At 67.4% G+C, this 27,150-nt stretch overlaps 1 protein-coding gene across 3 annotated transcripts in view; it reads left to right on the top strand.

Annotated features, from left to right (window-relative positions):
- The window catches only part of NFIC (nuclear factor I C), a gene marked incomplete at its 3' end in the record, with an annotated part of 33,934 nt that extends 8,659 nt beyond the window's left edge, over positions 1-25,275 (top strand). For 2 of the 3 annotated variants that reach the window (XM_076359198.1, XM_076359196.1), the window contains 5 exon segments: positions 12,149-12,680; positions 24,040-24,111; positions 24,631-24,729; positions 24,883-25,006; positions 25,151-25,275. In XM_076359198.1, the coding sequence (XP_076215313.1) occupies positions 12,149-12,680; positions 24,040-24,111; positions 24,631-24,729; positions 24,883-25,006; positions 25,151-25,275 (952 nt within the window). 3 annotated transcript variants of the gene reach the window in all.
- Positions 25,276-27,150: the final 1,875 nt, after the last annotated feature.

Here is a 27,150-nt window from a genome sequence, read left to right as displayed (position 1 = left end):
GTGTGCCGGGCAGGTCGGGGCAGGGCGGCAAAGGTGATGGGGGGCGGTCAGGGCATCGATGGGTGTTCAGCCCTGCCGGGTCAGGCCGGCGCCGCGTGGCATCACTGGTGACGTCCCCACGGCATGGCTGCGGGCTGCTGGTGGGGCTCAGCCCGAGAGAGGCACAGCCTCGCAGGGGGCCAGAGTTGCCCAGTGCCAAACCCTGATGGGTTTTGGGTACCAAGGCAACTTTGGAGGCTTTGGATGCACCAAATAGGCACAGGCAAGAGCCTGAGCTCAGCCTCCCTCCCTGCCCTGGCCAGCTGGGCACCCTGAGACAGTGTCACCCTCAGGGAGGGGACACAGACCCCCAGGAAGTGCCAGCTGCAGGGTGGGGATGCACAGGGTCCCCGTGGGCATCCCAGGGCCTGGCTCGCACCCGGGCGGCCGGCTGGGCTCGCCGTCCGTCACGTCGGCCCTGGCAGGCATCCCCCGTGGCCGCGCCGCGCTGTGCCAGCTTGGCCAGGACCCAACGCCCTGCGCCGGCTGCCAAGGCCCGGCGCTTCCCAAGTCCTGGAGAGGAGCTGGGAAAGGATCCCGCGGCCCAGGTGCGGCAGCGCTCACGCGCTGGGGGACGCGCGGGCCAGCCCCTGCCAAGGATTGATTTCTCGGTTAATTCGCCGCTGCTTTAAAAGCGCATTAATCCTCCCTTCCCCGGCCAGCAGCCAGCTCTAATCAGCATTTTGGGCAAAATCCCCAGGTCTGGGCTTCGGGCTGCCCGCCGTGGGCATCGCCCTCCCAGCCACCACCGTCACTCCAGGAGGGGCCACGGCACCCTTAGGCAGCGCTGCCTGGCACGGGAATGCCAGGATCCGGCACTCCTGCTGACCCCTCCTCCCCAGGAGTTTGTTCAAGTCCGTGGCCAGGTGGATTTTTTAAAAAACTGGGGTTTTTATCTTGTTTTTTAAGAAGGCTTTTGCTCTCCTTGCAAAGGGCCCCTGCATTCCCTTCGCGGGGAAACGGTATTTGACCGGCTGTTGTCCAAAAAAAACCCCCAACATGTTTCTGATCACGAAAACCCAAGAAATATTTTTGCTTTCAAAGGAAGAAAAAAAAAAACCCAGAGAGAGAAATGTTGATTTTCCACCCAGACGTTTCCCCTTTCCCCGAACCAGCCCTGAAACGAGAGGCGCCGCCGCTTCTTCCTCGCCCAAGGATGCCATCCTGGGGGCACAGTCCCGCCGGGGACACGGTGGATGCCACCCAGGACTCATCCGGGCGCTGGTGGCGAAGGTGATGTCAGTGCCAAGCGTGCGCCCCGCTCTCTGCTCAGACCCCGCTTTGCTGGCTGCTCCCACCTTGCACCAGGCGTGGTGGGCTGCCGGGGAGGATGGAGAGCACCGGTGACCTGCCGGCTGTCCCCAGGGAGCCAACCATCACGCTGTTTGCTGCAAAGCTCCCCGCTGCCTGCCTGCCAGCCCGCCTCGCCCCGGTACAACAGGCGACGGGGCTGCTTCGTCCCGCGGTTGCTTGGCGGGAGCTGTGATGTGCCAGATCCTGCACCCCCCTCCCGCCGTCCCCTGGCTCCTGCCCCGCGATTCGGGAAAGCGAGACGGCGCGGGCTGTAATGTGACCCCCGACGCGCTGCGCCGCAAAATCTCCTTTAGTAACCTGTGCGCCAGGACAGGCGAGCGGCGCGGCGTGAATACCAATGAAGCGGCGCTGGCGAAAAGTGCAGAGTAAAGGGTTTTTGATGGAAATGGCATTGCATTAGAAAGAGAGCAAGCGCGAGCGTGCGTGAGCGCGCGCCCGGAGTCTGCGCCTGCCCGCCAGCCAATGCCGCGCGCATGGGCGCGCCAGGGCGCACACATGGGTGCGCACGTGCGGCTCGGGAGGTTGGGGGCCGCGTGCGATGATGCAGTGGGGTGCTGGGGCTGTGCCGCCCCAGCGAGCGTGAGGGCGGTGGGATGGGGGTGAGCAAGCGGAAGGGGCTGTGAAGAGCTGGTTGAGGGGGCACGTGGCCAGGGCGGGGGGCTGCTGCAGGCAGCTCGTCCGCAGGGGCCGAGGCGCTTCCCGCTGCACAGCACGGCTCCGGCCGCTGTCTGGCTGCAGGGAACCGCTCCTCTCCCCCAGTGAAGCGCGCCGCTGATCAAAGGCGCGGGCGGGGAGGGAGCGGGCCTGTGCGAGCAGCGCCCCTGGCCGCGCGCCACCCCACCTTCCCGCTCCGCTCCCCCGGGAGTTTGTTAAACAAATTTCTCTAATTGCACAAGCCGAGGAGTTTGTTGGAGAAAAAAAGCTGGGGAAATTCCCCTCCTCTGGGCCACCCCTTCCCCGCTTCCCCCAGGGCAGCCGGTGGAGAGCAAGCAGGTCCCTCCCCACACCCCCCCACTGGCTCCGCGGGAGGCTGCGACCCCGACGCCAGCGGGGTGCAGCTGCGGGGTGTCCTCGGGTCACCCCTGCCTGCACGGGGACGTCCCCTGCTCGACCTCCTCGGAGCCGAGTCACCCACACCCCCTCTCGACCAGCCCCTGGGGTCGGACCCAGTCACTTAACGCGGTGACACTCAGCACTGCCGTCTGCCTTTGCCGGCTGGCGTTCTCCATCGCTTGGCTGAGCCCCCCCTGGAAACGGCCTTTGCGAGCCGCCCGTGGGCAGCCCCTGACACTGAATCCCGTCGGATTAGCAAGCGTATGGGATAAAAGCCTCGGCTTGGCGGCGGCTCTTTACCGGGTGGGGACTGTGGCAGCAGCCCTGCCAAGAAGGGAGGATGCGCGGCCGGGCGCCTGCCCCGGCTCCCGCTGAGGTCATGGCTATAGATAGCCTGGGAGGGCGCAGGGCCGAGGGCAGGATCCGTGCGCACCCTCACCAGTTCCACCGGGAGCCCTGTGAGCACCCACTGCCTCGGGGGGGAGGTGCTGCTGGGGCTCCGGGGGTTGCTGGTGGCTGGGGGGGGGGGGGGTGGCTGGGCCAGCCGCCGGCCATCTCCAGGTGACAAACTGGTGCTGCAGGGTGTGACCCTGCACCTGCAGGGACGCACTGCCGCCGGCGTGCCCAGCCCTACTGAGCATCACCCGGCACCGCTGTCCCCTCTCCATCCTCAGCGGTGAGTGGGGTCCCGCACCCCGGGGCTCCGTGGCCAACGCAGCGACCGGGGGTGGCTTTCGCTGTTGTTTCCCACCAGGTTTCCTTCCTCAGCTGCTCTCAAGCGAAAGCTGGGCTGGGGCATTCCCACCGCCCATGGGTGCAAAGCTGCTGGGTCGGGGAACGCGGGGCTGGGGTTCGCCCCCTCCAGCTGCCCGGTCCCGGTGCAGCTCAGCTCCTCCCAAAGGCAGGCGCGTGCCCGGGGTGCCCCTGCCAGCCCCGCGGGGCCCTGGAGCGCTGGGGTGGCTGGGGAAGGCGTTGTTGATGAGGGCACTAAAAATAGAGTGGGACTGGGATCTTAATGGGACTTTGTGGGAAACCTGGAAACATTTTCTCATCCCCGTAAATGAGTCCAGATGCATTAGCGATGACTGCATCGCATCCTGAGGTACCGCCGGAGGGAACCGGGACGCGCTCGCCAGTCTCCTCGCCTTGTGGTGGTGAATTGGTTGGAGAGGGGAGTTGTCGGCAGCAGCGCCGGGGCCGAGCCGCGGCCTCGCTGTGTCCTGGGTGGGGATGGGGACAGGAGCCAGCCGGCCAGAGCTCGCCCAGCATCACCATGGTGAGGACCCTGTCCATGCAGCTGGTCCCCATCCCTGGGGTTTCTGTGCCCGGCACCCATGGGTGCGCATGTGGGCGCTTGTGGCTCTACGTGTGGCGAGCAGCATGCGAGCATGTGTAGGCTGGTAACAGTGCCACGGCCCCCAAACCTTGGGGCTTTCCAAAGCCCCCCAGGGCCTGAGGCGGGCAGTGAGGGGGGACTGAGGTGTCATGGGAGGACCCCCAGTCCCAGGGCCAGCGGTGCTGGCAGCACTGCACCCTGGTGCACCCCGTTGTGGCGTCGAGCTGGCAGGATCTGGCCTGACGGGGGGTTTTCTGCTCCACCATGGAGCCAGTGGCTAGGGTATTGGCTCCCAGAGTGCCCGGCCCCACTCAGGGACCTTGGACTCCCCCGGGGGATGGCTCGGGGCCAGCCCAGGCAAGTAGCCCAGGGCGGGTGGCTGGTGGACTCCACATCACGAGGCAGGTTGGCACGGCTGTCTCCACAGTATGGCAGTGTCACTTAGCGGTTACAGCGGCAGCCCGGGAGTCAAGGACCTGGGAGGCCCTGTGCCTCAGTTTACCTCCAGGTGGGGAACAGCACCTGGCGCAGGAGAGGGGCACTCGCCCCCTGCCCCAACCCCAGGCGCTGACTTGTCATGTGGGGGACAAGGGGACTGGCTACAGCCACCAGCCTCCACGCCGGGCACTGCCGGAGCCCAACGTCCTGAACAGAGTCCCTTTGTCCGGGCCGGCCCCCGCTCCTGCAGCTTGGGAGGCGTCCAAAACCCTCCCGAAATAGGACCCGGCCAGGCTCAGCCTTTGAATCTCCCCAGGAAGGCTCTGCTGAGCTGCCGAAAGTGGATGAACCCCCCCGCCCCCTGTTAAAGCAGTCCCGTCCTTCAGCTCTTGGGGTGCAGGATCCGGCCACGCTTGGGGCAGTGCTGACCCTTTGGGGACGCCCTCGTCTCCCTTTGCTCTCCGGGAGAGCCTGACGCTGTCCTGTGTCTCAGTTTCCCCATCCCTAGGTGGAGGGTCCTGGCAGGGTGTCCCCAGCCACAGGGGAGCCTGTAAGATGCCGGAGCGGAGGGTGAACCGCTGCCACGTCTGTGGCACGGCAAAGGCGATGGGGCTGCGGGGGGGCCGTGAACTCTTCACCGCCAGGGCCCCGGAGGTGGCTGATCCTCCCGCAAGGTCGCTGGCTCCTCGGTGAAAGGCCGGGGCTATTTTTAACCGGTGACTTGCTCCAATCCACCAGGGATTGGATTTGCAGCAGGGTGAGCACTGCGAGCCCATCACGGCGCTCCCCATCACGGGGTGCAGAGGCACCCCTGGTGCCATCCCGTTCCCTCCACGGCAGGGGTTGGGGACCCCTCTCTGCACCCCCACACCTTTAATGGTGCATGACTGGGGGGGGGGGAATTAATCCCCTTCGGAAAGGCCAGGACGGAGCAGGCAGGGCTAAAAATATGTTGGGAGGGAAATAAAACCTCCTGCGTCAGGGGCTAAAGCTGGGCTCAGAGCCCCAGGCTCGGCCCGGGGGGGCTGGGGCGGCCCTGCCTGGTCCCGGCTTCCTCGGTGCTGGGAGGGGATGCTGAGCTGGGCTGCCTGCTGCCTGCCCTCCCCAGGGCAAACACGGTGCTGCCAACCCCAAGGCGTCTCCTGCCTCAGTTTCCCTCTGCGCTCCTGGGGGTGCAAGCTATCACTGTCCTGCGTCACATCCCAGCAGCTCCCAGGCTGGGACCCCCGGCGTCCGGGGTGGGCGAAGCGCTGGGTCTTGGGCACAGCTCCAGCCCTGTCACCCCCATAGCTGCAGTCCCCGCCGTGTGCCGGGAGCGGGGCTGGGGGGAGCAGGCCACCCCCAGGGCCTCGCGCTGACGCAGGGCCGGGCGGAGGAGCTGGCAGCGCTGGGGCCTGTTGGCAAAGCTTTTTTTTTTTTCCAGTTCCATAAAACATTTCCCTTCCTTGGAGCCCCAGGGGGGTTTCGGCTGGGAAGCCACGTGGCCCCAGCGCTGCCGGCCACGGGATGCTTCCCGTGGCGGGGGGACATCTCCTTGGCCATGGGCCGGGTCCCCTCCGCGCTCCCCCTGTGCTGCTTGCAGGGCTCATCCCGGACCCCAGCAGCCGCCGTCGCATCCTGCCTCTGCTGCAGGCTGGCCTGGCGGGTGCCGTGCTTCAGTTTCCCCATCTTTGGAAAGGCAGCGCCGCACCCTGGGGGCAGGTGGGGTCACCCCAGGGAAGTGGCTGAGCCGTCGGCTCCTGCACCCCGAGAGGGACGGGCAGAGACGGCACCTGGGGGAACTGAGGCACCTGGGGGATCAGAGTGAGTCTGCAGGAAGGCAGCGAGCGGCCCCGGGCGCTCCCACCACCAGGTCTCCCTCCCCAGCGCCCTCCCGGCTCCTCCACCCACTGGTGCTGGCTGTGCCGCTGCTGGGTGCCATCCCCGGGGCATCCTTTCCCTTTCCCCGCGCTCTGGGCATGCCGCTGCCCCGTTTGGGGTGTATTTAGCAAAGCCGGGGACCAGCAACGCCACTTGTTGCTGGAGGTGAGGGTGCATGCGGGCAGACCAGAGGCGGGGTGATGGGCACAGGGTTGGGGCACGTACTGTGCCGCCAGAGAAGCCCCCCCCCGGGCTTCAGCCCACCTGGGCCATCCCCCAGCCGCCGTCTGCCAGCGGTGCTGCCTCCCCGGGGAGGGCTGTGCCGGCTGGCGCAGGCCCAGGCGGCGCTGGCACCTGAGCCCGGGGCTGCAAAGAGAGCTGCTTTTCTTCCTGCTGTTTTCCAAAGCAACTGGCAGGTTTGCTGCCTGCCGCGGCCTCCCATGACCTGCAGCAGCGGCCTCGGTGCGCTCCCCACACCCCCACTTGCAGCCGCACCACCTGCGAGGGCGAGCACCGGCATCGCCTCCCGCCCCGGCACGTAGGTGCAGGCAGGCGGGCACCGGCCCGGCGCGGGGTGCTTACGATGCCTGTGGGGCACCAGGGACCTGCCTGCTCCAGGATGGCTCAAGGGACCCAGCGGGGCGTTTTTGGGTAGCACCAGGCGCGGGGAGCCCAGGGCAGCTCGGTGAGGAGTCCAGGGCCGCCATGGTCCCAGGCGCATGGTGAGCACCGGGTACTTTATTAGCCCATCCGCCACCTCCTGGTCTGATCCTGCGCAGGGCTGAGCATTGAGGCAGTAAATGAAGTGGGGGAGCCCCTTTCTGGCCTTGCATCCATCCTGACTGACCCTCCCGACAGGGTGGCTGCGTCCAGAGCACGCTGTGGGTACGGTCCAGCCCATACGCAGCCTTGAGCCATGCACAGTTGTTGGCTGGAGGATCCTGTCGGCTCTGGGGGAAAAAAAAGCCTCGGGGTCTGGGAAGAGGAGCTGTGGGGAGGTTGCACCATGTCCTGCCTTCACCTCCGCCCGTGCCGGCGGTACCAGCCGGGCTGCCGCGGGCACTGGGGCTCCATGCCCTGGCGCGGGCTGCAAGAGGGGTTTTGCAAGCACGGGGCTGGGTCGTCCCCACCCCGGCTCAGCTGCCGCTGCCGGGAGCTGGGGGGGAGCGTGGACGCGACAGCCTGTTCTGCCCCATGGGCAACTCCAGCGCGGGGCCGGGTGTGCACAGGCGAAGCCAGCACAGCTCGTACCATCCCCGGCTGCTTTCCCGGGAGCTTCAGCTGCTGCCACGCTCCGTCCCGCTGCCCCGCACCCGGCGTGCCTCGGTTTCCCCCCTCCCAGCACGGCAGTGCCGCTCACCAGTGCCGGGGAAGTCTCGTTAGGACTTGCCGAGCAGGCCGGGAAGCCTGGCCGCGCCATGCCGGCGAGCAGCAAAAATTATGAATAAGCTCTTGTTAATAAATACTTTATGATGAATCCAAATAGATTTCCTCCTCTGGAGCAATTATTGTAAAATGGGCTCTAATACGGTGCAGGGCCAGCCCCGGGAAGGGCTGGGTGCTTTTCAGGGCCTAAGTGCCTCCTTCCATCCCCTCTAATGAGCACTTCCCAATCATTTGCATCTGTCTCAGCAACAGGTCTCATTACCAGGTTAACTTATTGCTGAGAGCTGCTTCGGCGAACAGTTAAGAAGCGGCTACCAGAGGCTTTGCTGGGGCCGCACGAGAGCGTTTTGTCTGTGCCGAGGGTGCCCGCGGGCTCCGGCGAGGGGAAACCGAGGCTGGGGTGAGGAACAAGTCCCCGCCGTGCCCCTTTCGGGTACCGAGATTTTGGGATTTTCAGGATTATGGCAATCTCTCCACTGCATCCCCCCCCCTCCCACCGCTGCGCCAAGGCTTCCCGTGGGGGCACAGTGCCCAGCGCCGAACTTGCCAGCCCCTGCCTGGGCTTGCGCGGCTGCGGGGAGCGGGACCTGGCAGGAGCGGCGGCCGTGGGAGCCGGCAGCAGTTTGGAGGTGTGTGGCTGGCTGGCGGGGAGGCTGAGCATCCTTTCATAAAATAAACCCTGTGTGGTCCCTGCAGGGCTGGGATGCGGCGAGGTCGCCCCGCATTGCTCCCTGCCCACGGTGGGGATGGCATCCCACTCCTCCCCTGGGCCGGGGCCATGCTGGTGGGGAGCAAAACCCACTGCCGAGGTGACTGACCCCTCCTGTCCCCCTCCTCCTCCTCCGCCTCTCGCCCCCTCCCCCCCCCCCCCCCCCCCCCCCATGAAAACTGCTCGGGAATTTCCTGAGGAAACGTTTTTTCATTGGAAAATTCGGGCTGTTTCGCTGAGCCCGACCTGTTTGGACAAGGCGCTCGAGCGGAGGATGCTCAGAGGCCCGGCCAGCCCATGCCATGGTGCCCGGCCACGGTGCCCATGCCTGCGGTGCTGTGTCCCTCTGTGGTACAGAGCATCCCCCACCATCCCCAGGGTGGAAGGCACCCGCCACGGCCAAGCAGCCGGCGTGCAGAGCCCCTGCACTGGCCGAGCCGGTGAGGACGAGCAAGAGCACGGGGAGAGGCAGCGCCTCGGCTGTGCCCCCCCCCCAGCTCCCTGGCGCTGCTAAAACCCAGGCTGCCGGAGGAGTTAATCCTGGCACAGTGTGCCCAACTCCACACGGAGCATCACTCCTTCCCCTCCCCACTCCATGGCAGGACTGACACCAGGACAGAGCCGGGTTTCACCCGTGCCTCAGTTTCCCCTCGCAGCATCCGGCATGGAAAGTCAGTCCTCCACCAGTCCCTGGAAGGGGGGTGTGAAGGGGGCTCTGTGCTGGGGCTGGCAGCACCCTGACGCAGGCGTGTTCCTCCCCGGGTCGCGGGGCTTTACAAGTCCGGGCTGGATGAGGCCCAAGCACAGGCGCTGCTGCCAGATTCCCATCCGGAAATGCCCCGGGAGCAGCCTCGTCTGGGGTATTGCAGCACGTCTCTGCTTCCCAGCCCCGCAAAGGAAAAACAGCAGGAGAAACACTTAACCAGCCCTTTGCCGGCACTCCGTGCTGCCGGCTGGGGTGGGGGGGCCCGGTGGGGATTGGGGACCAGGACAGACGGAAAGAAAGTCCATCCCTGCCTTCGCTTTCCGAAGCAGAGCTGGGCGTGAAGCTGGCCAGTGTCAGCCGGGGTGGTGTGCCCAGCTGAGGGGCTCACTGGCTGCGCAGTGCCGGCAGCGTGGTGGGGATGCAGGGCACGGGGACGGTCCCCAAGTCCTCTAGCTTGTCCCCTCGGCATCCAGCGGCAGCCGTCCCACCCGTCCGACCGGCTGTCCTGGTGCCCCCCGGCCGCCCTCGCCTGGCCCTACTAAAGCGGCTTAACTCCATGCGGCATCTCAGCGCGGGATAAGCCAGGCGGGAGGGAAAGTTGGCGAGGGGCTAATCAGCTTTCGGTGCAGCTCCCGTCCCGCTGTAATCCTGGGGAGGGGGGGGGGGGGGGGGGCCACGGTGGCTTCAGGGGCACCGAGGGCTGTAGGGGCTTCTACACGCAGCGGGTTTTTGGGGGGGGGGTCCCAGACATGGGTTCAAGTGGGATCTGAACATCCTTGGCACCATGGTGAGGGGGGGCAAAGCCGACGTCTGCTCAGAGCCCCACAGAAACTGGGGCTCGCGCTTGCCGCCCTGTGGCAGGGCACTGAGCATCCCCTGGCCCTCACAGCGAGGGCGAGCAGCACCCAAGGTTGCTGCCTCCCCCAAGAGGGATAACCTCGTTCTTGCCCGACATCCCTGCAGCGGTGCCCGGGGTGGCAGTGCCTGGCAGGAGGGCAGGGACAGGGACAATGGTGCGGTGCTCCCCCCCCCCCGCCCGCCCCTGCCCCCGGCCCTGCAGCCAGCCCTGCCCGGCTGCCTGGGGAGGGTGGCGGGGCCGGGGGATGGCAGCAATTTGTAGGGCTCGTCTGAATAACCGGCCACCAAGGAAGATCAGCCGCCCACCGCCCCGGCCAAGTATTGTTTTTGGAACTCGCTGCTGCTTTTTTCGGCTCCTGTCTTACTTTTCTTTGACCTTCTTCCCTGATTTAAGACACATGCCCAGCCCTTGCCCAGCTGCACTGAATTAGCAGCTGCTGCTGGGGAGGGAACCAGACCCTGTGGCTGCACAGGGCTGCAGCCGCCCCGGGAACAGCCCGTGGGGACGGGTCCACCAGGCAGGGACGGGCTCCCCTGGCACGATGAGTCTCTCAGGCAAGGGATGGGTCCCCAGGGTCAGGATGGGTCCCCCGGCAGGGTTGGGTCCCCACGGGTGGGATGGGTTCCCCAGCAAGGGTGGGTCCCCTGTCCCTTGCGGGGTATGGAGGGACACCTGCAGGGACACAGCTCTGGTGAAGCTGGGTCCGGAGCAGGGGCTGTTGGCTCCTGGGGATGGTGGGGTCTGTGCCAGGGTGATGGGTCTGTGCTGGCAAATAACGGGGCCTGTGCTTGGGGGGACTTCTGGGGTGTTAGTGGGGCTGCGCTGGTGGTTGGTGCTGACAGTCATTGGCACCTGTGCCAGGTTCAGGGGATGGTAGGGTCTGTGCTGGGATGTCTGTGCCAGGTCACAGCAGGGTCTGTGCAGGGGACGCTGGTCCAGGGGACACCGGGGGCTGCGCCGGGGGACCTGCGCTGGCTGTTAGCAGGGTTTGCGCCGGGGGAGCGGGTTTGGGGTTTCGTAGGGGCTGTGCAGGGGCTGGTTTGGGGTTAATGGGGTCTGTGCTGGACTTGGGGCCGAGTGCGAGTTAGCGGGGTCTGTATGGGGCCCGTCCCTGCCAGGAGCCTGCTTCAGGGGACACTGTTTCCTCCAAGCAGGGTCGCTTTGGGACAGGGCTGCTTCAGCCATGGAATGGCGTCACTGCCCTGGGATGAGTGGGGCCAGCCACTGTCTCTGGAGCCGCTCACCCCATTCCACTACCGGGGCTCTGTCCTCCCCCATCTCCTGCCCACAGCCGCCTCCTGGGTCCCTCCCCGCCGCAGCGCCTGCCCTTGGCACCCTCCCTGCTGGGAGGGTGACCCAAACCCAGGCACGACCCTGCGAACCGGGGCCGCGGCATAACGGCAGCGGCTGCCACCAGCCACCCCCTGCCCGGCCCTGGCAGCCTCTGGCAGGACTCGAGCGCCAAGCTGGGCTCCTTCCTCCTCCACATCATCACCCGTCATGAGGGACCCCAAGGGCCAAATCCTGCCCTCGGGGACCAGCTTGCTGCCGCCCTGGTCATGCACAGGGATGCTTGGCCCTCTCCCTGCCGTTTTCCAAGCCGTGCCAAACCCCACTGAGAGGGCTCCCGACACCTCTCCATCCTCTGGGGGGGGGGGGGCGGGCCCCCTGGGCCCCCCCAGCCAGGAAGCACTGATTTTCCAAACTGGGAAAAAAAAGAAATGGGATGCGGGAAGGAGGGGCCAGGGAGGGGGATGCATTTTCCTTGTTTTCTTTTGGGGACGGACTCATCCAGCAGCGCTCGCCAAATGGAAAAAGGCAGTCAGAGCACGCCTTGTGCACCGGGCCGGGCGCCAGCCGCCAGGCTGGCCGCAACTGGGGCAAACTGGGGGAGTTTCCCGCTGGTCCGAAGGGAGCGGGGAGGTCCAAGGCACCCGCAGCCTGTGCGGGAGCACCCGGAATGCTGAGGGCGTGGGGGACCCGTCCCTTGGGTGCTGCAGTCTGGCAGTGCCTGGCACTGGCACGGTGGCTCCGGCAGGCGCGATGTCAGGCAGGATTTCTGCGCCTGTCGGGAGCAGATCCCGGCACGCGTGGGTGGGAAGGGGAGAGGGTCTGGGTGCTGCCAAGGCCTTGCACAAGTGCCTGCCCCTCCATGGCACCGCTGGCTCCAGTATGTCCCAGCCACCCCGGGCAGGTTATTGGCCTGGGAGCGTTGCAGCCGGTGGGATTTATGGGGGGCTGCTGGGACGGGGGGATCCCGCTGCGTGGGGAGGGGTTCCCCATCCCTGGCAGGCACGCGCCTCTGCCACAGCTCTTCCTCCTGGTTACGCTGGGATGCAGCCCGGCAGGGATGTCCCCAGCGGGTCCCCACGGGCTCCCCAGCCGTCCAGGGATGGGTCTGGTGGGGGGCTCGGCTGGGAGTGACCTCCTGTCCCTCTGCTCCCGCAGGATGAGTTCCACCCCTTCATCGAGGCGCTGCTCCCCCACGTCCGGGCCTTTGCCTACACCTGGTTCAACCTGCAGGCCCGCAAGCGCAAGTACTTCAAGAAGCACGAGAAGAGGATGACGAAGGATGAGGAGAGGGCGGTGAAGGACGAGCTGCTGAGCGAGAAGCCAGAGGTGAAGCAGAAATGGGCCTCGCGCCTCCTGGCCAAGCTGCGCAAGGACATCCGGCCTGAGTGCCGCGAGGACTTCGTGCTCTCCATCACGGGCAAGAAGCCCTCGTGCTGCGTCCTCTCCAACCCCGACCAGAAGGGGAAGATGCGCCGCATCGACTGCCTGCGGCAGGCAGACAAGGTGTGGCGGCTGGACCTGGTCATGGTCATCCTCTTCAAAGGGATCCCGCTGGAGAGCACCGACGGCGAGCGCCTGGTCAAGTCAGGCCAGTGCACCAACCCCATCCTCTGCGTCCAGCCCCACCACATCAGCGTCTCCGTCAAGGAGCTCGACCTCTACCTGGCTTACTTCGTCCGCGAGAGAGGTGGGTGCTCGTCTGCCTGTGGGGTGGAGCCAGGATGCGTCCCCACCAGAGCCAGCTCCCTGGGGGGGGGGAGGGGGGTTGTTCCAGCTTTCCCATCCCCCCCGATGTCCATCCCATCCCCAGCTCCAGCTTGGGACACCGCTCGGGGACGCGTTTCCCGTTGCAGACCTTGCAAAGAGGAGCCCAGTGCTCCCCTCCCTCCAAACTGCTGCCCGAGTGGGTGCCCCCCATCCTGCCCACGTGGCCCCTCTGCCCCAGCCGGGACGGATCCTGGCTGCCCTGGGAGGCGCGTGCCAGGGAGGGGAGGAGGCAAGTGGTCCCTGAGGATGCTCCTGGCTCTGGGCATCCACAGAGGGGGGTCCTGGGGGGGTTAACCCCACATCCCACGCCTGCCTGACATGGCTGCCTGTGCCAGCAGCCCGGTGAGGAGCGGGTGGGCAGGGAAGGGACAGCCTGTTCCTGGCGCGTCCCCCGAAGGCTGGAGCTGGGAGCAGTCCAGCAGTGCCAGTTTGCCGTGGACTGTGGTCCCGGCCGCTCGCCCGGTGGGTGACCGAGGCGGGGACAGGAGTGGCCAAGGCCGGCTGGGGAAGGGGTAGCGATAATGCCAGCGGGGCCAAACCCCAGCAGTTCCTGCTGTGCACCAAGGGGATGCTGCTCCTCTGCCCTTCACCTGCCCGGGGGTCCCACGGACCCGCTGGGAGAACTGGGCTGCTTTCGCTACAGCAAGGAAGGAGGGTCAGACCCACTCTTGAAGCCTTGATGATCGAAAGGGGGAAACTGAGGCACAGTGGGCGGGGCAGGCGGCGGTTTCCAGGCTTAGAGGATTAGGTCCCTAAGCCATCGTCCTCGCTGCCAACTCACGCCACCTCCCCACGTGTTGGGAAGGGGAAGCTTGTAGTAGCTTGGGTCAAATCTTATTTTATCCGGGCAGGTTTGCCATCCCTGGCTGGTGACGTGCTGGCACAGATGCCTTCCCGGTAGCTGGGGTCCGCCATGGACCCCGACGTCCCCCAGCACCCCCAGGCAAGTGAGGAGCCCGGGGAGATGCTGCGTGATCCCCGCGGGCGAGAGCAGGCCTCGGTTTCACAGGGGCAATGCAGAGCCAGGGGGGTCTGCGACGTGCAGCTCCAAGGGGTGGTTGAGGGGCTCGCGGCCCCCCCACAGCCAGGCCAGGCTGCCCAGATGTGCAGGGACCAGGACATCGGTCCCCTCCTGGCAGCAACCCCCTGTGCACACCCACAGCACTGGGTGATGCCCCCCAGCCGTGCCCCCCGGCCCCGTGAGCCTGTCCCCATCGACACCGCGGCCAGGGGGAGCGTGGGGCTGGTGCCTCCTTGCCCGGCACTGGCCAGGGCCCAGGGACAGATAGCGATACCACGAAGGGCACTGTGGTGCCGGCAATCCCAGCAAAGGGAGTACCAGTGCCATAAATCATGGTGGGCACGGGCAGCCGGAGATGGCTCTGCCCTGCCCCGCCAGCGGTGGAATACACTGGGTGTCACTAGGGAAACTGAGGCACGGTGGGCATGCAACCACCCCCGCCATCTCCCCAGGGAGCCACATGTCCCGGGCAGGGCACTGAGGGGGACCACCAAGGCCTCGTGGCTTTGGGGAAAAGCAGGGCATAGCCTCTGCCAGTGAATAGCCGGGGCCGGATCCTGCCCCAGGGCCCAGGTGGGACCCCGGGCAGGCGGAGGGCATGGGCGATCAGTGGAGGGGGGGGGGGAGTGCACGTGTGCAGTCGCACACGCGTGTGCAGCCAGGACCTGCTTGCCCAGCCGCGTCTCCTGGCATGTGCGCGCACGTGGTGCCGGCGCCATACGCCCGTGCCCACGCACATGGCTCGCCTGCTCAGAGGCAGGATGGGGCCCAACGGGGCCTGGCGCCGCTGTTTCCCAGCAGTGCATTGGGAACGGTGGGTGCTGTGCTGGGGACGGGGGGGGGCCCTGGGCGCTGGCTGGGGTGGGGGCATGGGTGCCCTGTGCAGGATAGGGCAGTGGCTGCTGGGCAGGGTGGGTGGGTGTCGTGTACTGGGCTGAGACACGGCCAGGCTGGGCTGAACTGGGATGGGGTACTGGGCTTAACTGGGGTGCTGCATGCCGTGCTGGGGGCACCCCATACTGGCTGGGATGGGGGCGCTGCATACTGGGCTGGACGGGGGGGCACCCTGCAGAGGTACAGTGTCACGCTGGGCTGGGGGGTACCCTGTACTGGGCTGGACTGGGAGCACCCCCACACTGGACTGGGAGCCCTACGATGGCCGTGCTGATGGCAGGGACCAGGACCCCCATGGCAGCCGTGGTGGGGTCCCCTATACCGCTTGGCGCATTGGGGTGCCCATGCTGGCAGGTTCCCTGGCCACGCCACAGCCAGCGGGTGTCCCTGGGGAGGTGGCTGCCCCTCTGCCACCTCCCCCCGCCCCCACCAGCGACCTTGACCCCGGCGTCTGGGTCCCCAGCAGCCGCAGTCACCTGACTGTCTAATTGGGAACACAGCGGCTGTAAATACTCTCTGATAAGGCCTGGCAGCCTCTCACTTTCCCTGTTAAGGTCGCTCTGTGCCTTGGTTAAGGGGGACTGGGACGGGCCAGCAGCACCAGCTGCGCCGGGGGTGGGAACCCCCCCGGGGTGCTGCAGGGTGCTGGGTGCTGCAGTGGGGCGACTGCTCGGCATTGCCCCGGCCCCAGCCCGCAGCGGGCGCTTTCTGGGGGTCTGTGGCTTAGCGAGGGGTTATCTGGCCTGCCGCGTCAGTGGGGAAACTGAGGCAAGGAGGGATGTCGGGGCAGCCACCGCACCAATGGGATCCTGTGCTGTATGGCCAGGCCAGGCGACGGCACCGCTCAGGGTGTGCTGGGTGGTGTCCCCATGGCCTCGCGCGCTCGCTGGCCGCCTCCCTGCCCAGCAGGCTGCCTGCTCCCTCCTGCCCGCTTTCCCCCTTTGCACATCTTACCCTGCGGCCAGTTCCCCCCCGCAGCATCCCCAGCCCCGAAGGGGCCGGGGGGGGTGAGCAGGAGGAGGCTGGGGGGGATATCTCACCCGCGTGGGGACCCCCAGCCGGGCAGCTCCGGCTCCCCGCAGCCCCTGCGGCCCCCCATTATCAGGCCGGAGCACGTGGGCTCTCAGCTCCCCCGCCTACGCCCGGCCCGTTTTGCTGGTGTCAGCACAATTTCCCAGCCGCTGCTCTGGCAACGCCGGGGAGGGGAGGTGGTGGAGGAGCCCCCCAGCCCTGCTCTCCCCACCCGGGGTGGGGGGCAGCCTGCGGGGGTGCTGAGCTCCTGGCCCCTCCCCGGACCCATGCCAAGGGCCAGCTCTGCCTCTCGGCTCTTTCTTGCCCCCATCCCTCTGCCTGGAAGACCCACCTGGCTTTCCGTGCCCCCAGGTGCACATGGGGAAACTGAGGCATGAGCGATGCCGGGCTGGGGGGAGGCCCCATCCCAGCCCCACTGGCCCTGGGGGGGCCGCCATGGGGTGCGGGGGAGCGCCGGATGCCTGGATCCACTCCCCAGCACTCAGCAGCGCAGCACCGGCCCCCGGGCGCACCCTGCCCCACACCTGCAGCCCCTGGTACGCCTGTGGGCAGGGCGGGCTGCCGGCTCGGTGCAGGATGGGTGCAGTGCTGGGAGCAGGACTGGGTGCAGGATGGGTGCAGGGCTTGGTGCAGGATGAGTGCAGAGCTGGGTGCAGGATGAGCGCAGGGCTGCGTGCAGGGCTGGTTGGTGGACTGGGAGCAGGGCCGGGTGCGGGACTGGGTGCTGGATGTGAGCAGGGCTGGGTGCAGGGCTGGGCTGTGCACACCGCAGTGGGGGAGGGGATGGCGCTGCAGCCCAGAGCTGGGTGTGCGGCGGGGGGGGGTTGGGGGGGGGGAGCTCGGAGGTCGCTGGTGAAAGTCAAAAGCATTGCAGTAAAATGGTAATCAATCTCCCCAGTCGATGGTGCCAGGACCTTCGAAGCATTACAGAGAGATTCCTCCCAGCAGCTCCTGACGGCAGCAGCCAGCCTGGGGGGGCCAGTGCCCCCCTCCCTGCACCCTCGTGCCTCCATCCCTCCATCCCCATCCCTATGCACCCAGCCCTGCATCCTGCATCCCTGGACCCCCATTGTGGCACCCCCATCCCGGCACCCCCTATCCCTGCATCCCCATCCCCGGACCCCCATCCCCGTGCCCCTGGACCCCCTGCTGGCACCCTCCATCCCTGGACCCCTCTCCCTGGACCCCCCCTCCTCGTGCCACCATCCCTGCATCCCCATCCTGGTACCCCCCCATCCCTGGACCCCATCCCCATCCCAGCCAGGCTCCAGGAGCCGGGGGGAGGCAGGACGCAGTCAATGCTGGCCCCTCGCACCCTTTGGAGTGCTCTGGGGCTGGCAGGGACCCCGCAGCTGACGTGCTCAGCAGGGCGGAGGGGGGGCAAGGCTCTGCCCTGCCGTGAGCTTCCCCTGGCAGTGCCCGGCAGCTGAGCCCGGTTGTGCCCCTCCCAGGGCCGTGTGGGGTGGGAGCAGATGGGTGCCCAGGGCAAGCAGGCGGCGGGCCCCAGGGTGGCATCCTGCTCCTGGCACCCCCCGGCACGCTGCCGGCCGTGCCGTCACCAGCCGACAGCACCCGGGGGGAGGCAGGGGCCTCCACACCGTGCCAGCATCTGCGTCTCCCACCGCCTGGCAGCCCCTTATCTCCCCTCACCAGCCTCGCCGCTGGCTGCGGCGCGAGGCAGATGGCACCAATCTGCCAGGGAGCCCGTGCCAGGGCTCTCATCCTGAGCACGCCTGTCGGCCGTGCCAGGCCGGCCATGCCAAACGTCTGCGCGGTCCCTCCAGATGGCGGAGCAGGCGTTTCCCCGGGCAGCGCCACTCCGCCAGCCCCCGTGCAAATATTTATCGGCAGGGTCGTGAGGAGATTGATGGGGTGCACAATATTTGGGCTTTGCCGTTTGCAGAGCTGGGCACCGGCGGGCAGGTGGGCTGGACAACCCCCCCAGCACACAGATAAACACGGGCAAACCCTTCTCCCACTCCAGGTATCTCTCCGCTCCCAGCCAAACAGCCAGGGAGGCCCGGGTTGAGAGGAGCGAGATAGGCAGAGCCCAGCGGGTCCAGGAGGAGAGACCCCCTGGGAAAGGGCACAAGGGTATGAGACATCGGAGAATCGACAGGGGCTGGGTTCCTGCCCCCAAGAGCTGCGTGCCGCAGAGGTGGGGTGGAAGGGGGCTCACCAGGGTGCGGTGACCCCAGCCATCCTTCTCCCCTGCAGCGTCACCGCCTGGGGGACCTGCCGTCCCCATGCCCGGCCCCACTGCGAGCCCAGTGGCGGCAACAGCCAGGATGGTTTCGGCATGCTGGAGTTCTCTGGATCAATGTGCCGGCGACCTTGGGGAGGTCAGGGCTTCCCCGGCTCTCCCGCAGTGCGCCGAGCCGGCAGTGTGCCGGAGCCAGCCGGCTTCCCCGCAGTGCCCAGCTGGCAGGGGGCAGCCCCAGCCCCGCGTCACCAGTGAAGCGAGTTGCCCCACGCTCAGCCCTGCAGCCTCGGCCAGGGTGAGCGGTGCCTGCTGGGGACCTGGCACGGGGGTGCCGTGTCCTGTGGTGCCAGGTTGGCGGGGCAAGGGGCCGGAGCAGTTCCCCGTGCCGTTCGGCACCCAATGAATAAAAGATGAGCGAGCTCCGTCTCGCGAGCACCTGCCGTCCCCCGCCTTCGCCACCCGCCATCCCCCCCCGCGCTGGCAAGCGCTGTGCCCTCCCCCGGGCCGCAGTTGCCATCCTGGCCAGGCGCCTGGCTCCATGCCGCGTTGGCAAGGGACAGCTGGGGTGGCAGATGCCCGCGGCGCTCCCTCCCGCCGGTGGCTGCGGGCATGGAGGGGGGGAACAGACGCCACCAAGCTCCCCCACATGCCGCTGCACCCCCGAGCCAGGCTGGCACCAACAGCTGGGGCCTGGGGTCCCCTGCCATGCCGGCCCCCGCGCTGGGGTCTCAGCCAGCCCTGGGGAGGGTTTGAGCCTGCCCCCCCCCCCCCCCCCAGCCCTGTGTGGCCTCAGACCTCAGCCCCAGGGTGGGAGATTCCCATAATGCACTGGAAGCGATGCCTGCGGTCAGTGTGGGGGTGAGATGGGGGTTGGCGGGGTGGGGGGGTCGGGGGTGGCCATGTGGGGGGCCCGTGGGACTCTGCAGGGGGGCTGGCTGTGCCACAGCCAGGGGCTGCGCTGTGCCATGGGGCTGTGCCCTGCTGTGGGGCCGTGTAATGCTGTAGGACCATGCCATGCCGTGGGGCTGTGCCGTGCCGTGGGGCTGTGCCGTCCCGTGGGGCTGGGGTTGGCGGGGCAGCGAGATGCTGGCAGCCCCCAGGCCAGGCAGGGCAGGGGCAGTGGGTCCAGCAGGGTGGTGGGTCTGTCCAGGGCAGACAGGCTTGGGACCCTCTGGCTGCACCTGCAGAGCTGGGGTGTCCCTGTGCCCCCCCCATCTCCCTTCTCCTTCCTCTTGCCCTCCTGCTCTCCTGCCTTTCCTCCTGTCTTCCTCCTGCCTGCCTTCTGCTTTCCCTTCCCTCCATCACTCCTCCCTGTCAGCTCTTTCCCTCTTTCCTCATTTTTATTTTCTTCTTTCTTTTGTTCTTCTTCTTCTTCCTTTTCCTTTACCTTTTCCTTTTCTTTTCCTGTTTTCTTTTTCTTTTCTTCCTTTCCCTTTCCCTTTCCCTTTCCCTTTCCCTTTCTCTTTCTCTCCACTTTCATTTCTTCCTTCCTTTTTTCTTTCTTTCTTTCTCCCTCCCTTTCTCTTCTTTCTCTCTCCCATCCCCTCCCAGCAGCTGCACCCCCGGGTGCCCCCAAGCCCCCCCAGCCCAGGGCGCAGGGGCTGGGTGCCAGCACCCCGTGGGGAGGGGTCCTGGGGGGCAGGGGGCTCAGCCGTCCCTTTGTCCATCCCACTCTCGCCCATCCCTTTGTCCACTGCCATCTGTCCCCGCTCGCCTCCGCGGGCGCCAGCAGCCCTGGATGTGGCCCAGGCCTGGCAGGGCCGAGCGAGGGGGCGGCAGCGCCGCCTGCCTGGGGGGGTTCCCCCCGGCCACTGCCGTCTCCCCGCGCCGGCCGGGGTCGGCCGAGGACAAACCCGCTCGCTCCCAGCGCGCCGGCGCTCACTCGCAGGCGCCGGCCAACGTGCTCGCGCCTCCCCAGCCTCTTGCCCGGGCCAGCTGGCTGCAGCCGGCGAACGTGGCAGCAGGGCGCGTCCGTCCCCCCCGCCGCCTCGGGGGATGCCTCCGGCCAGGACCTCCCTGGGGTTTTTCTCGGCTGGGGGAGGAGAAGCTGCCGCCCCCGCGGCATTCGCAGGCTGGCAGAGAGCGGGCTGAGACCCAGCAAACTCATCTCACCCCCTCATAGCACCGCAGCCCTCTGGGCACGGCAGGGGGAGCTGAAGGGGGAGGGGGCATTATAAAGAGCATGGCGGAGGGGTCCGGTGCCCCCGGTGCGCTGGCCGGCCCGGCTGAGCCGGGATTTACCCGGCACACACGGCGTTTCTTGGGGTGTTATATAAAGGAGGTTACACAAGCGGGTCTGTTCCGGGTTTTATGTAAGGGCCACCCCAGCCCGCCCGGCAGCGGGACGGGCAGAGCCGCTCGGACCAGTGGGGCCACTGTGGGGTAGGGGATGCTGGGGGTCTGGCAGGGAGGGGCCCCTAAATCACGCCCCCCTCCCCAAGCTGTGCCCCCCTCCCCCCCCCCCCCCCCCCCCCCCCCCCAGCCCTTGCAGCGGGGCCACTGCCTCACAGCACTCAGGCCCCCTCCGGTCTCTAGGTGTCCCCCATCCTGAACCAGGCTGTTCACTCTGAGCCCTAGTGATGCATGCTGGGGGGGAGGGCCAGCCGGAGGGACCGGGGGAGCTGTGCATTGCTCCTGGGTAGGTGCTGGGGCTGCGCTGCCACCGAGGGAGAGGCAGGGGGGCAATTCCCCAGGGGACTTAGCCCCGAGCTGGCCCCAGGGGAAACTGAGGCACGGGACAGGAGCCTGCAGGCAGCGATGCTGAACCCCCTCCCATCTCCTGCCCTGTCACTAGCAGAGCTGGGGGGGGAGGAGGAAAGCTGCTGCCCTCGCTGGGGGGCCTGGGCCGCGCACGCCGGCGCCAGCGGCTCCACCAGCCCCAAGCATCCTCCAGCCTCTGCGCCTGCGCCCTGCGCTGCTGCCGGTAACACCGTGCCCTGTTACCATCAGCGCTCAGGCACAGAGCCAGGGCTCTCCCGCAGCTCTGCCAACCCCGGGGGGCACCCGGCCTGCAGGGACCCCCCCCCCAGGGCTGGCCCTGCTGCCCGGGGGTCGTTCCCATGCACTGAGGCTGTGGGCAGGGAGTCGCCGTGGGGCCGGCGGCACCCTGCCAGCCGGCAGGACCGGGGTGCCGGGGATCCATAATTCAATGGGTGGCATCAGTCCAGGCTGCCAGTGCGGCCGGGAGCCTGGAAAGCCCTCGCCCCACCCCGGGCACACACTTTGCTATTTTTAAAAGTGATTGGATCAACCTGTTTGGGCACCGAGCGCTCTCCCCCTCCACACTGGCGGGGTCCCCGGCACTGAACCCCTACCCCCTGAGCTCCCTGCGATGTGGCAGCAAGGCCCCCCCCACCTCCATCCCCCATCCCAGCCCTGGGGGGGGGTGTGGAGGGTGCAGGATGCCCCCGTGTCAGCGAGGCCGGGTGGCACGGGTGGGCTCCCCAGGCTTCTTTCGCCTTCCCGGTGTGGCCGAGCCACTTGTTGCATGCTGGATTTGCCCCCCCGCCCCCAAAACGCCCCTTGAGGGGAGCGAGGCCGCAGCAGGAGCCCAGTGATCGCTTCGCCATTTTAGTGCACGCCGGCCGGCTGCAGGCAGCCGTCACATGGCGGTGAGAGCAGAGTTTGGCCCGGCCGCGCTGCGACGGAGGAGGCAGCCAGAAATCTGCTGGCGAGCTCGCCCGGCCCAGCCGCGAGGATCGCTGGCAGCTGGGGGGGTACCGAGTCCACGGCCCCTGTCCTTGCGCCCACATGCCTCCGTCAGCGGGGACACGAGGGTGCCGGGAGGGGACAGTCCTGCTGCCAAACCTTGGAGCTCGGGAAAGTCCCTGGTGCGCCTTGGGGTGCTGGGACTGGGACTGGGGTGCTCGGCTTGAGGGGGAGGCCCCCGGGGTGCCCCCTGGGAACAGAGGTGGGTGGGGTGGCATCAGCAGTGCTGGGTCAGGGTGATGCTGGTGGGAGGGTGTGGGGGCACAGGGACACAGGGGGGAATCCAGGGGGGCGGGGTGGGTACCCAGGGTGAGCGAGTGGCCCTGCCAGGTGCCCTGGGGGGAACGGGGGCCAGGCTGGGGCGGCTTTGGGGGGAGCAAAGGGCTGTGCCGGGCATCCTGGGGGAGCAAAGGTCCATGTGGAGCATCTGGGGGTGAGCAAAGGTCCATGTGGGGCATCTTGGGGTGAGCGGGGGCCACGTGCGGTATCCTGGGGTGAGCAAAGGTCCATGTGGGGCATCTCGGGGCGAGCAGGGTCCATGCAGGGTATCTCAGGGTGAGCAATCGTGGGAGGTCCCATGCGCCGAGCCAAGAGCCGTGTGAGGCACCTCGGAGGCCGCTGGGTGAGGACATGGCCTGGGGTGCTTCCTAGCAGACAAGCACCCCCGGGAGCGGGCAGCCGGGTGCCATCCCGGGGACGAGCGGGGGGCCAGGGAGCCCCGAGGCAACGGCGGGGGGGCAGGGGGCACGGGGAGCCGGGCCAGCCTCGGGGCTGTAACCGCGAGACACCGCCCCGTGCCTTGGCCGGGCTCCACCGCTAACCACTTCCAGAGCCGCTGCGAGATTTGTTGTTTTAAGAGGCGAGGAGGGGCCGTGTCCGGCCGCGCGGTGCCCGTGGGTGCGCGGGGGGTCCCTGCTGCCGCTCGCCCCCTTCCCCGTCTCGCTTGTGCCCCGCTCACCCCCACCGCCCGCTCGTGCATGCTTGGGCACGCGGCAGCTTTCAAAAAGGGGGAAAAAAAAGGAGGGGGAAAAAAATGGAGAGAAGGGGGGAAAAAAACCCCGCGCCCGTCGCCAGGGGAATTTCTGCTCCCTAAAATGGCTGCCTGGAGGAAGCCAAGTGTGCGGGCAAGCGCGCGGGCAAGCACGCGGGCACGGGGCTGGCTGGTGGCGGGATGCGGCATTGGGGCGGGATGCCATGGGGCCGCCGGCATGAAATAACTGCCAGGCCGGCGCGGGGAAAGGGTGGGGAGGAATGCCAGCAACTGGGGAGGGAGACAAAATGGCCGCGTTCAGCGTCGACGTCAAGCGGCCCCAGAGGTGGCGCGGGCAGCGCACAGGGGTGTTGGGGTCGGGGGCGGCACGATCCTGCTGCCCGCGTGGCTCGGCCTGGCCGGCCAAAAATAACCGCCCCAGGAGCCGCGCATGCACAAGGGACTGGGGGGGAGCACAGGGTGGGAGGGGGGGGGAGAAAGAGGGGGAGAAAAAAAGGAAAGAAAGGGAAAAATCCCCAAGCGGCAGGCGGGCTGGCAGCGGCGGCCACTCTGTTTTGATGGTGTTGTTTGGATTGTCGCAGCCCTTTCCCGGCATCAGCCAAAGCTGCGAAAGAGAAACGCCGAAGGCCAAGGGGTGGGAGGAGGAGGAGGATGGAGGAGCGGGAGGAGGGACAAGGAGTGGGGGGAAATACATGGTGAAAGTTTTGGAAGGGCTTTGGTATGGCCGAGCCTGTGCCCGGGGAGGAAGGATGCTCCTGAGTGTGGCTCAGGCCCCAGTGGGGCGTGGGGAGCCAGAGGGTACGCCAGCCGTGCCGTGCTGTGCCGGGGTGTGCCGGTGCCGCTGAGCTCAGCGTCTGAGCCGGGTTATTTTTAGCTAAGATGGAGCGGGAACAGCGGGAACTTCGGGGGTCAGAGTGGGTGCTGCCCTGGGGCCCTGCTGCCCTCCACGGAGCTTGGGGGAGGCAGGACGAGGTGCCACGGGGCGGCGAGGTCGATGCCCGGCCGCGGTGACACTGCCTGGTGGGGCAGGGATGGGTCACAGCAGTGGCTGGAGAGAGGAGAGGAGGCAGGGAGGCAGGAGCGGGGCCAGGCGGACGTCACCCTGCCTCGGGGCAGGTCGAGCACTATGGGTTTCCCTCCTGTGGGGAGCAGTGCCAGTATCCTGCATGCCCAGCGCAGGGGTGTCCCCATTCTTGTCACCGGCGGGGGGGCCGCAGGGAGGGACGCTTGCTGGCTCTTTCCCGGTGGCTGGGGCTGTGCCGGCTCAGTCGTGGTCCTCCTGTGGGGTGGGAGCCGCTGGCCAGACCATGCCTCAGTGCCCCCCCCCCCAGCAGAGTGGCGGGGGAGGCTGCCAGGGCAGTTAGCCGGCAGGTATCCCTGGCTTGTACCGGCGTGGGCTGGCTCACCCCAGTGGCTTTTTTCTCTTGCAGATGCAGAGCAGAGCAGCAGCCCGCGGACGGGCATCGGCTCGGACCAGGAGGACAGCAAACCCATCACGCTGGGTGAGTGGGGTGGGCAGGGTTTGGGCAAGGGGTCAAGGGACACCCGAGCCCGTCCTCAGGGTCCCTGCAGAGGAGGCAGCCCCCTCGACAGGCGGTCATGCTCTCCGCGCCAGCGGCTCCCACCAGCTGCTCCGCTGCCCCCCAGCCCCAGCCAGCCACTGCCTGGCACATGCAATGAGCTGGCCATGGCCTCAGCCTCGTCCCACGGCTGGCAGAGCCCCGCTGGGGCCATGTCCCTTGGGGACATCAGCTGCCATGGGGGTCCCGCGGGGGGGGTGCAGCCTCCAGCCCTGCCGGTGCTCTCAGCCCCAGGGAAACGGAGGCACGGAGCAGCCCCGGGGTGTTCTCGGCAGAGGGGACCAGTCGGGGTGGTCCCTTGCTGGGGGAGGGAGTGGAGCGAAGCCGGCTGAGGAGGGGGGGGGCGGGTGGCATTATGGGGGATTTGGGGATGTTAGGGTGCCCTTGAGCATCGCCACAAGACAGTGCGGGGCAGGAGGAATCATCCTGTCCCCCCCTCAGCACTCCCTCCTCTCTCCCGCACAGATTCGACAGACTTCCAGGAAAGCTTCGTCACCTCGGGGGTGTTCAGCGTCACCGAGCTCATCCAGGTGTCCCGAAGTGAGTGCCACCATGATGCCACTGCCCCCCCCAGCTGCCCGGGCACGGCAGCGTCCCGACAGCTCCCCCATCCTGGCTGCAGGTTGGGGCTCCCCTCCCTGCTGGGCGGGGGCCAATGCCGGGTCCCCCCCTGATCCCCCTCTCTCCCCGCAGCGCCGGTGGTGACGGGTACGGGGCCAAACTTCTCCCTGGGGGAGCTGCAGGGCCACCTGGCCTACGACCTGAACCCCTCCAGCACCGGCATGAGGAGGACGCTGCCCAGCACCTCCTCCAGCGGGTAGGTGATGCCGGGGCGATGCCGGGGCGATGTCGGGGCCAGCCCGAGCATGGCCACAGGCTGCTGGCTGTCTCGCCGTGGGGGAGGCGGGGGGCGGGCCAGATCCTGCCACGGTCTGGCACTGATCCCTTCCCTGCCCCCCAGGAGCAAACGGCACAAGTCGGGGTCCATGGAGGACGACATCGACACCAGCCCGGGGGGCGAGTACTACACCTCCTCCAACTCCCCCACCAGCAGCAGCCGCAACTGGACAGAAGACATGGAAGGAGGTAGGTGCCTCCCTATAGGGACCTCCCTATAGGTGCCATCCTGCTGCTCTGGGGCCCCCCAGCCAGCTCACCGGTTCTCTACAGGCGCCGTTGTCAGACCTCCCCTGTGAAAGCCCGGGCACTCTGTATGTGCCGTGGGGTTGCTATAGGGCCCTCAGGCCAAAGCATGAGCTGGCTGTAGGTGCTGTGGTGTTGCTATAGGGCCCCCAGCAAGTCACTGCTTCTCTATGGGGGCTGTGGTGTTGCTATAGAGCCCCCATCAATGCACAGGCTCTCTGTAGGTGCTGTGGGGTTACTACAGAGCCCCCCATTAAGTCACAGCCCCTCTAGGTGCTGTGGTGTTGCTATAGGAGCCCCCCTTTAAACACAGGCTCTCTGCAGGTGCCACGGTGTTGCTATAGGGCCCCCTGATTTAGGCACAGGCTCTTTGTATGTGCCGCGGTGTTGCTACAGGAGCCCCGCGTTTGGGCATGGGATCTCTCTATAGGTGCTGTCTATAGGGCCAGCCCAGCGCCCCAGCCCCACGCTGGCCTCTCCCAGCCCCACGGCGGCCGCTGGCGCTACGGACAGCTTTCTTTCTTGCTTGGCGGTTTTTTTCCCTTTCCTGTCTAGACAGCCCCAATTAGCTGTTCATTAAGAAAAGGGGGGGCTGGGCTAATTAAAGCGATGCTGCGGGGCTGGCACGGCAGCTCCCACGCCCCGGGGCGCCTTCTCGGGGCTGCAGGCAAAGGAGCCGCTCGTCTTTCTCCCCCCTTGGCTCTTATCCTGCCTCCCCGCGCCCCCAACGGTGGGGCAGGATCCGTCCCGGCCCCCCCAGCCCTGCCAGAGCCGGGGGGGTGCCCGGCTGGGGAGCTGGAAGCACCGATCCTGTCAGAAGGAGGCTTGGGGAAAGCAAGTCCTGCCCCAGGACGGTGCCCCATATGTGCTGGAGACTGTGCCCCATCCTGCCCCACCTCAGGCCCCATGGGGCCGGTGCCACGGGGGGCAGGTGGGAGGGCAGGAGGGTCCCCCGGGGGGGGGGAAATGTAAGCCCATCCCCAGAGCATTGCACACGGGCGTGCATGGCGGGAGGGAGCCGTGCAGGGGCGTCCCTATCCCCCCGCCGGTGACCTGATCCGTGGCAGGGGCGAGGGGGGGCGGCGGGGTGGCTCAGCCGTGGCGGCGGGGGGGTATGGCAATCCTGTACGGGATGTTCTGGGAAATCCTCCTAACGCCCGGCTGAGAGGGGCTAAACCCATTACCGGGCCTGGGCCAAATGGCCAGAGCTAAAGCCACGGTGGCGGGGGATTAACGCGCCCGCCGCCCCCTCCCGCTCGGCCCTGCGCCCCAGGGTGGCCCTCGGGGACCTGGGCGACTGGCACTGCGTGGGGGTCCTAGCGACCGGGGCTGCAGGTCCCTGGAGGGATCACCCCCCAGGCCAGCACTTTTCTGCCTCCCCGGCAGCTCCTTGTGCTGGCAGGATGTGGCCCCCAGCCCCGGGGCACGGAGGGAGGTGGGTGCCGAGTGGGGGCTGCAGGGTCACAGGGGCACTCGTGGGGGCACCCACTTTTGCACCCGGGGTGGGCACATGCACACACGCAGAGCTGTGTGCACCTGCACGCACACGCATGTGCGCTTGCATGCACAGTCAGGCACACACGCATGCTCCGGCTGATGCCCGTGCATGAACACGCGCCTACACACACGTGTGCATGTATGCATACACAGGTGCACACAGTCGTGCTGGTACACACACATGCACGTGTACACATGCATGCATATGCACACTCATGCACACCCGTCTGCTGGTGCACACACGTGTGCATGTGCACACCTGCGGTACAACCCTAGAGATGCCCACACAGGCGCACACCCTCCTGCACACGCACAGACATG

This window comes from Aptenodytes patagonicus, chromosome 25 (genome assembly GCF_965638725.1).
Source record: "Aptenodytes patagonicus chromosome 25, bAptPat1.pri.cur, whole genome shotgun sequence".
NCBI lineage: Eukaryota > Metazoa > Chordata > Aves > Sphenisciformes > Spheniscidae > Aptenodytes > Aptenodytes patagonicus.
The sequence above is the reverse complement of the archived record's forward strand: the minus strand, read 5'-3'. Positions and strand labels throughout refer to the sequence as shown.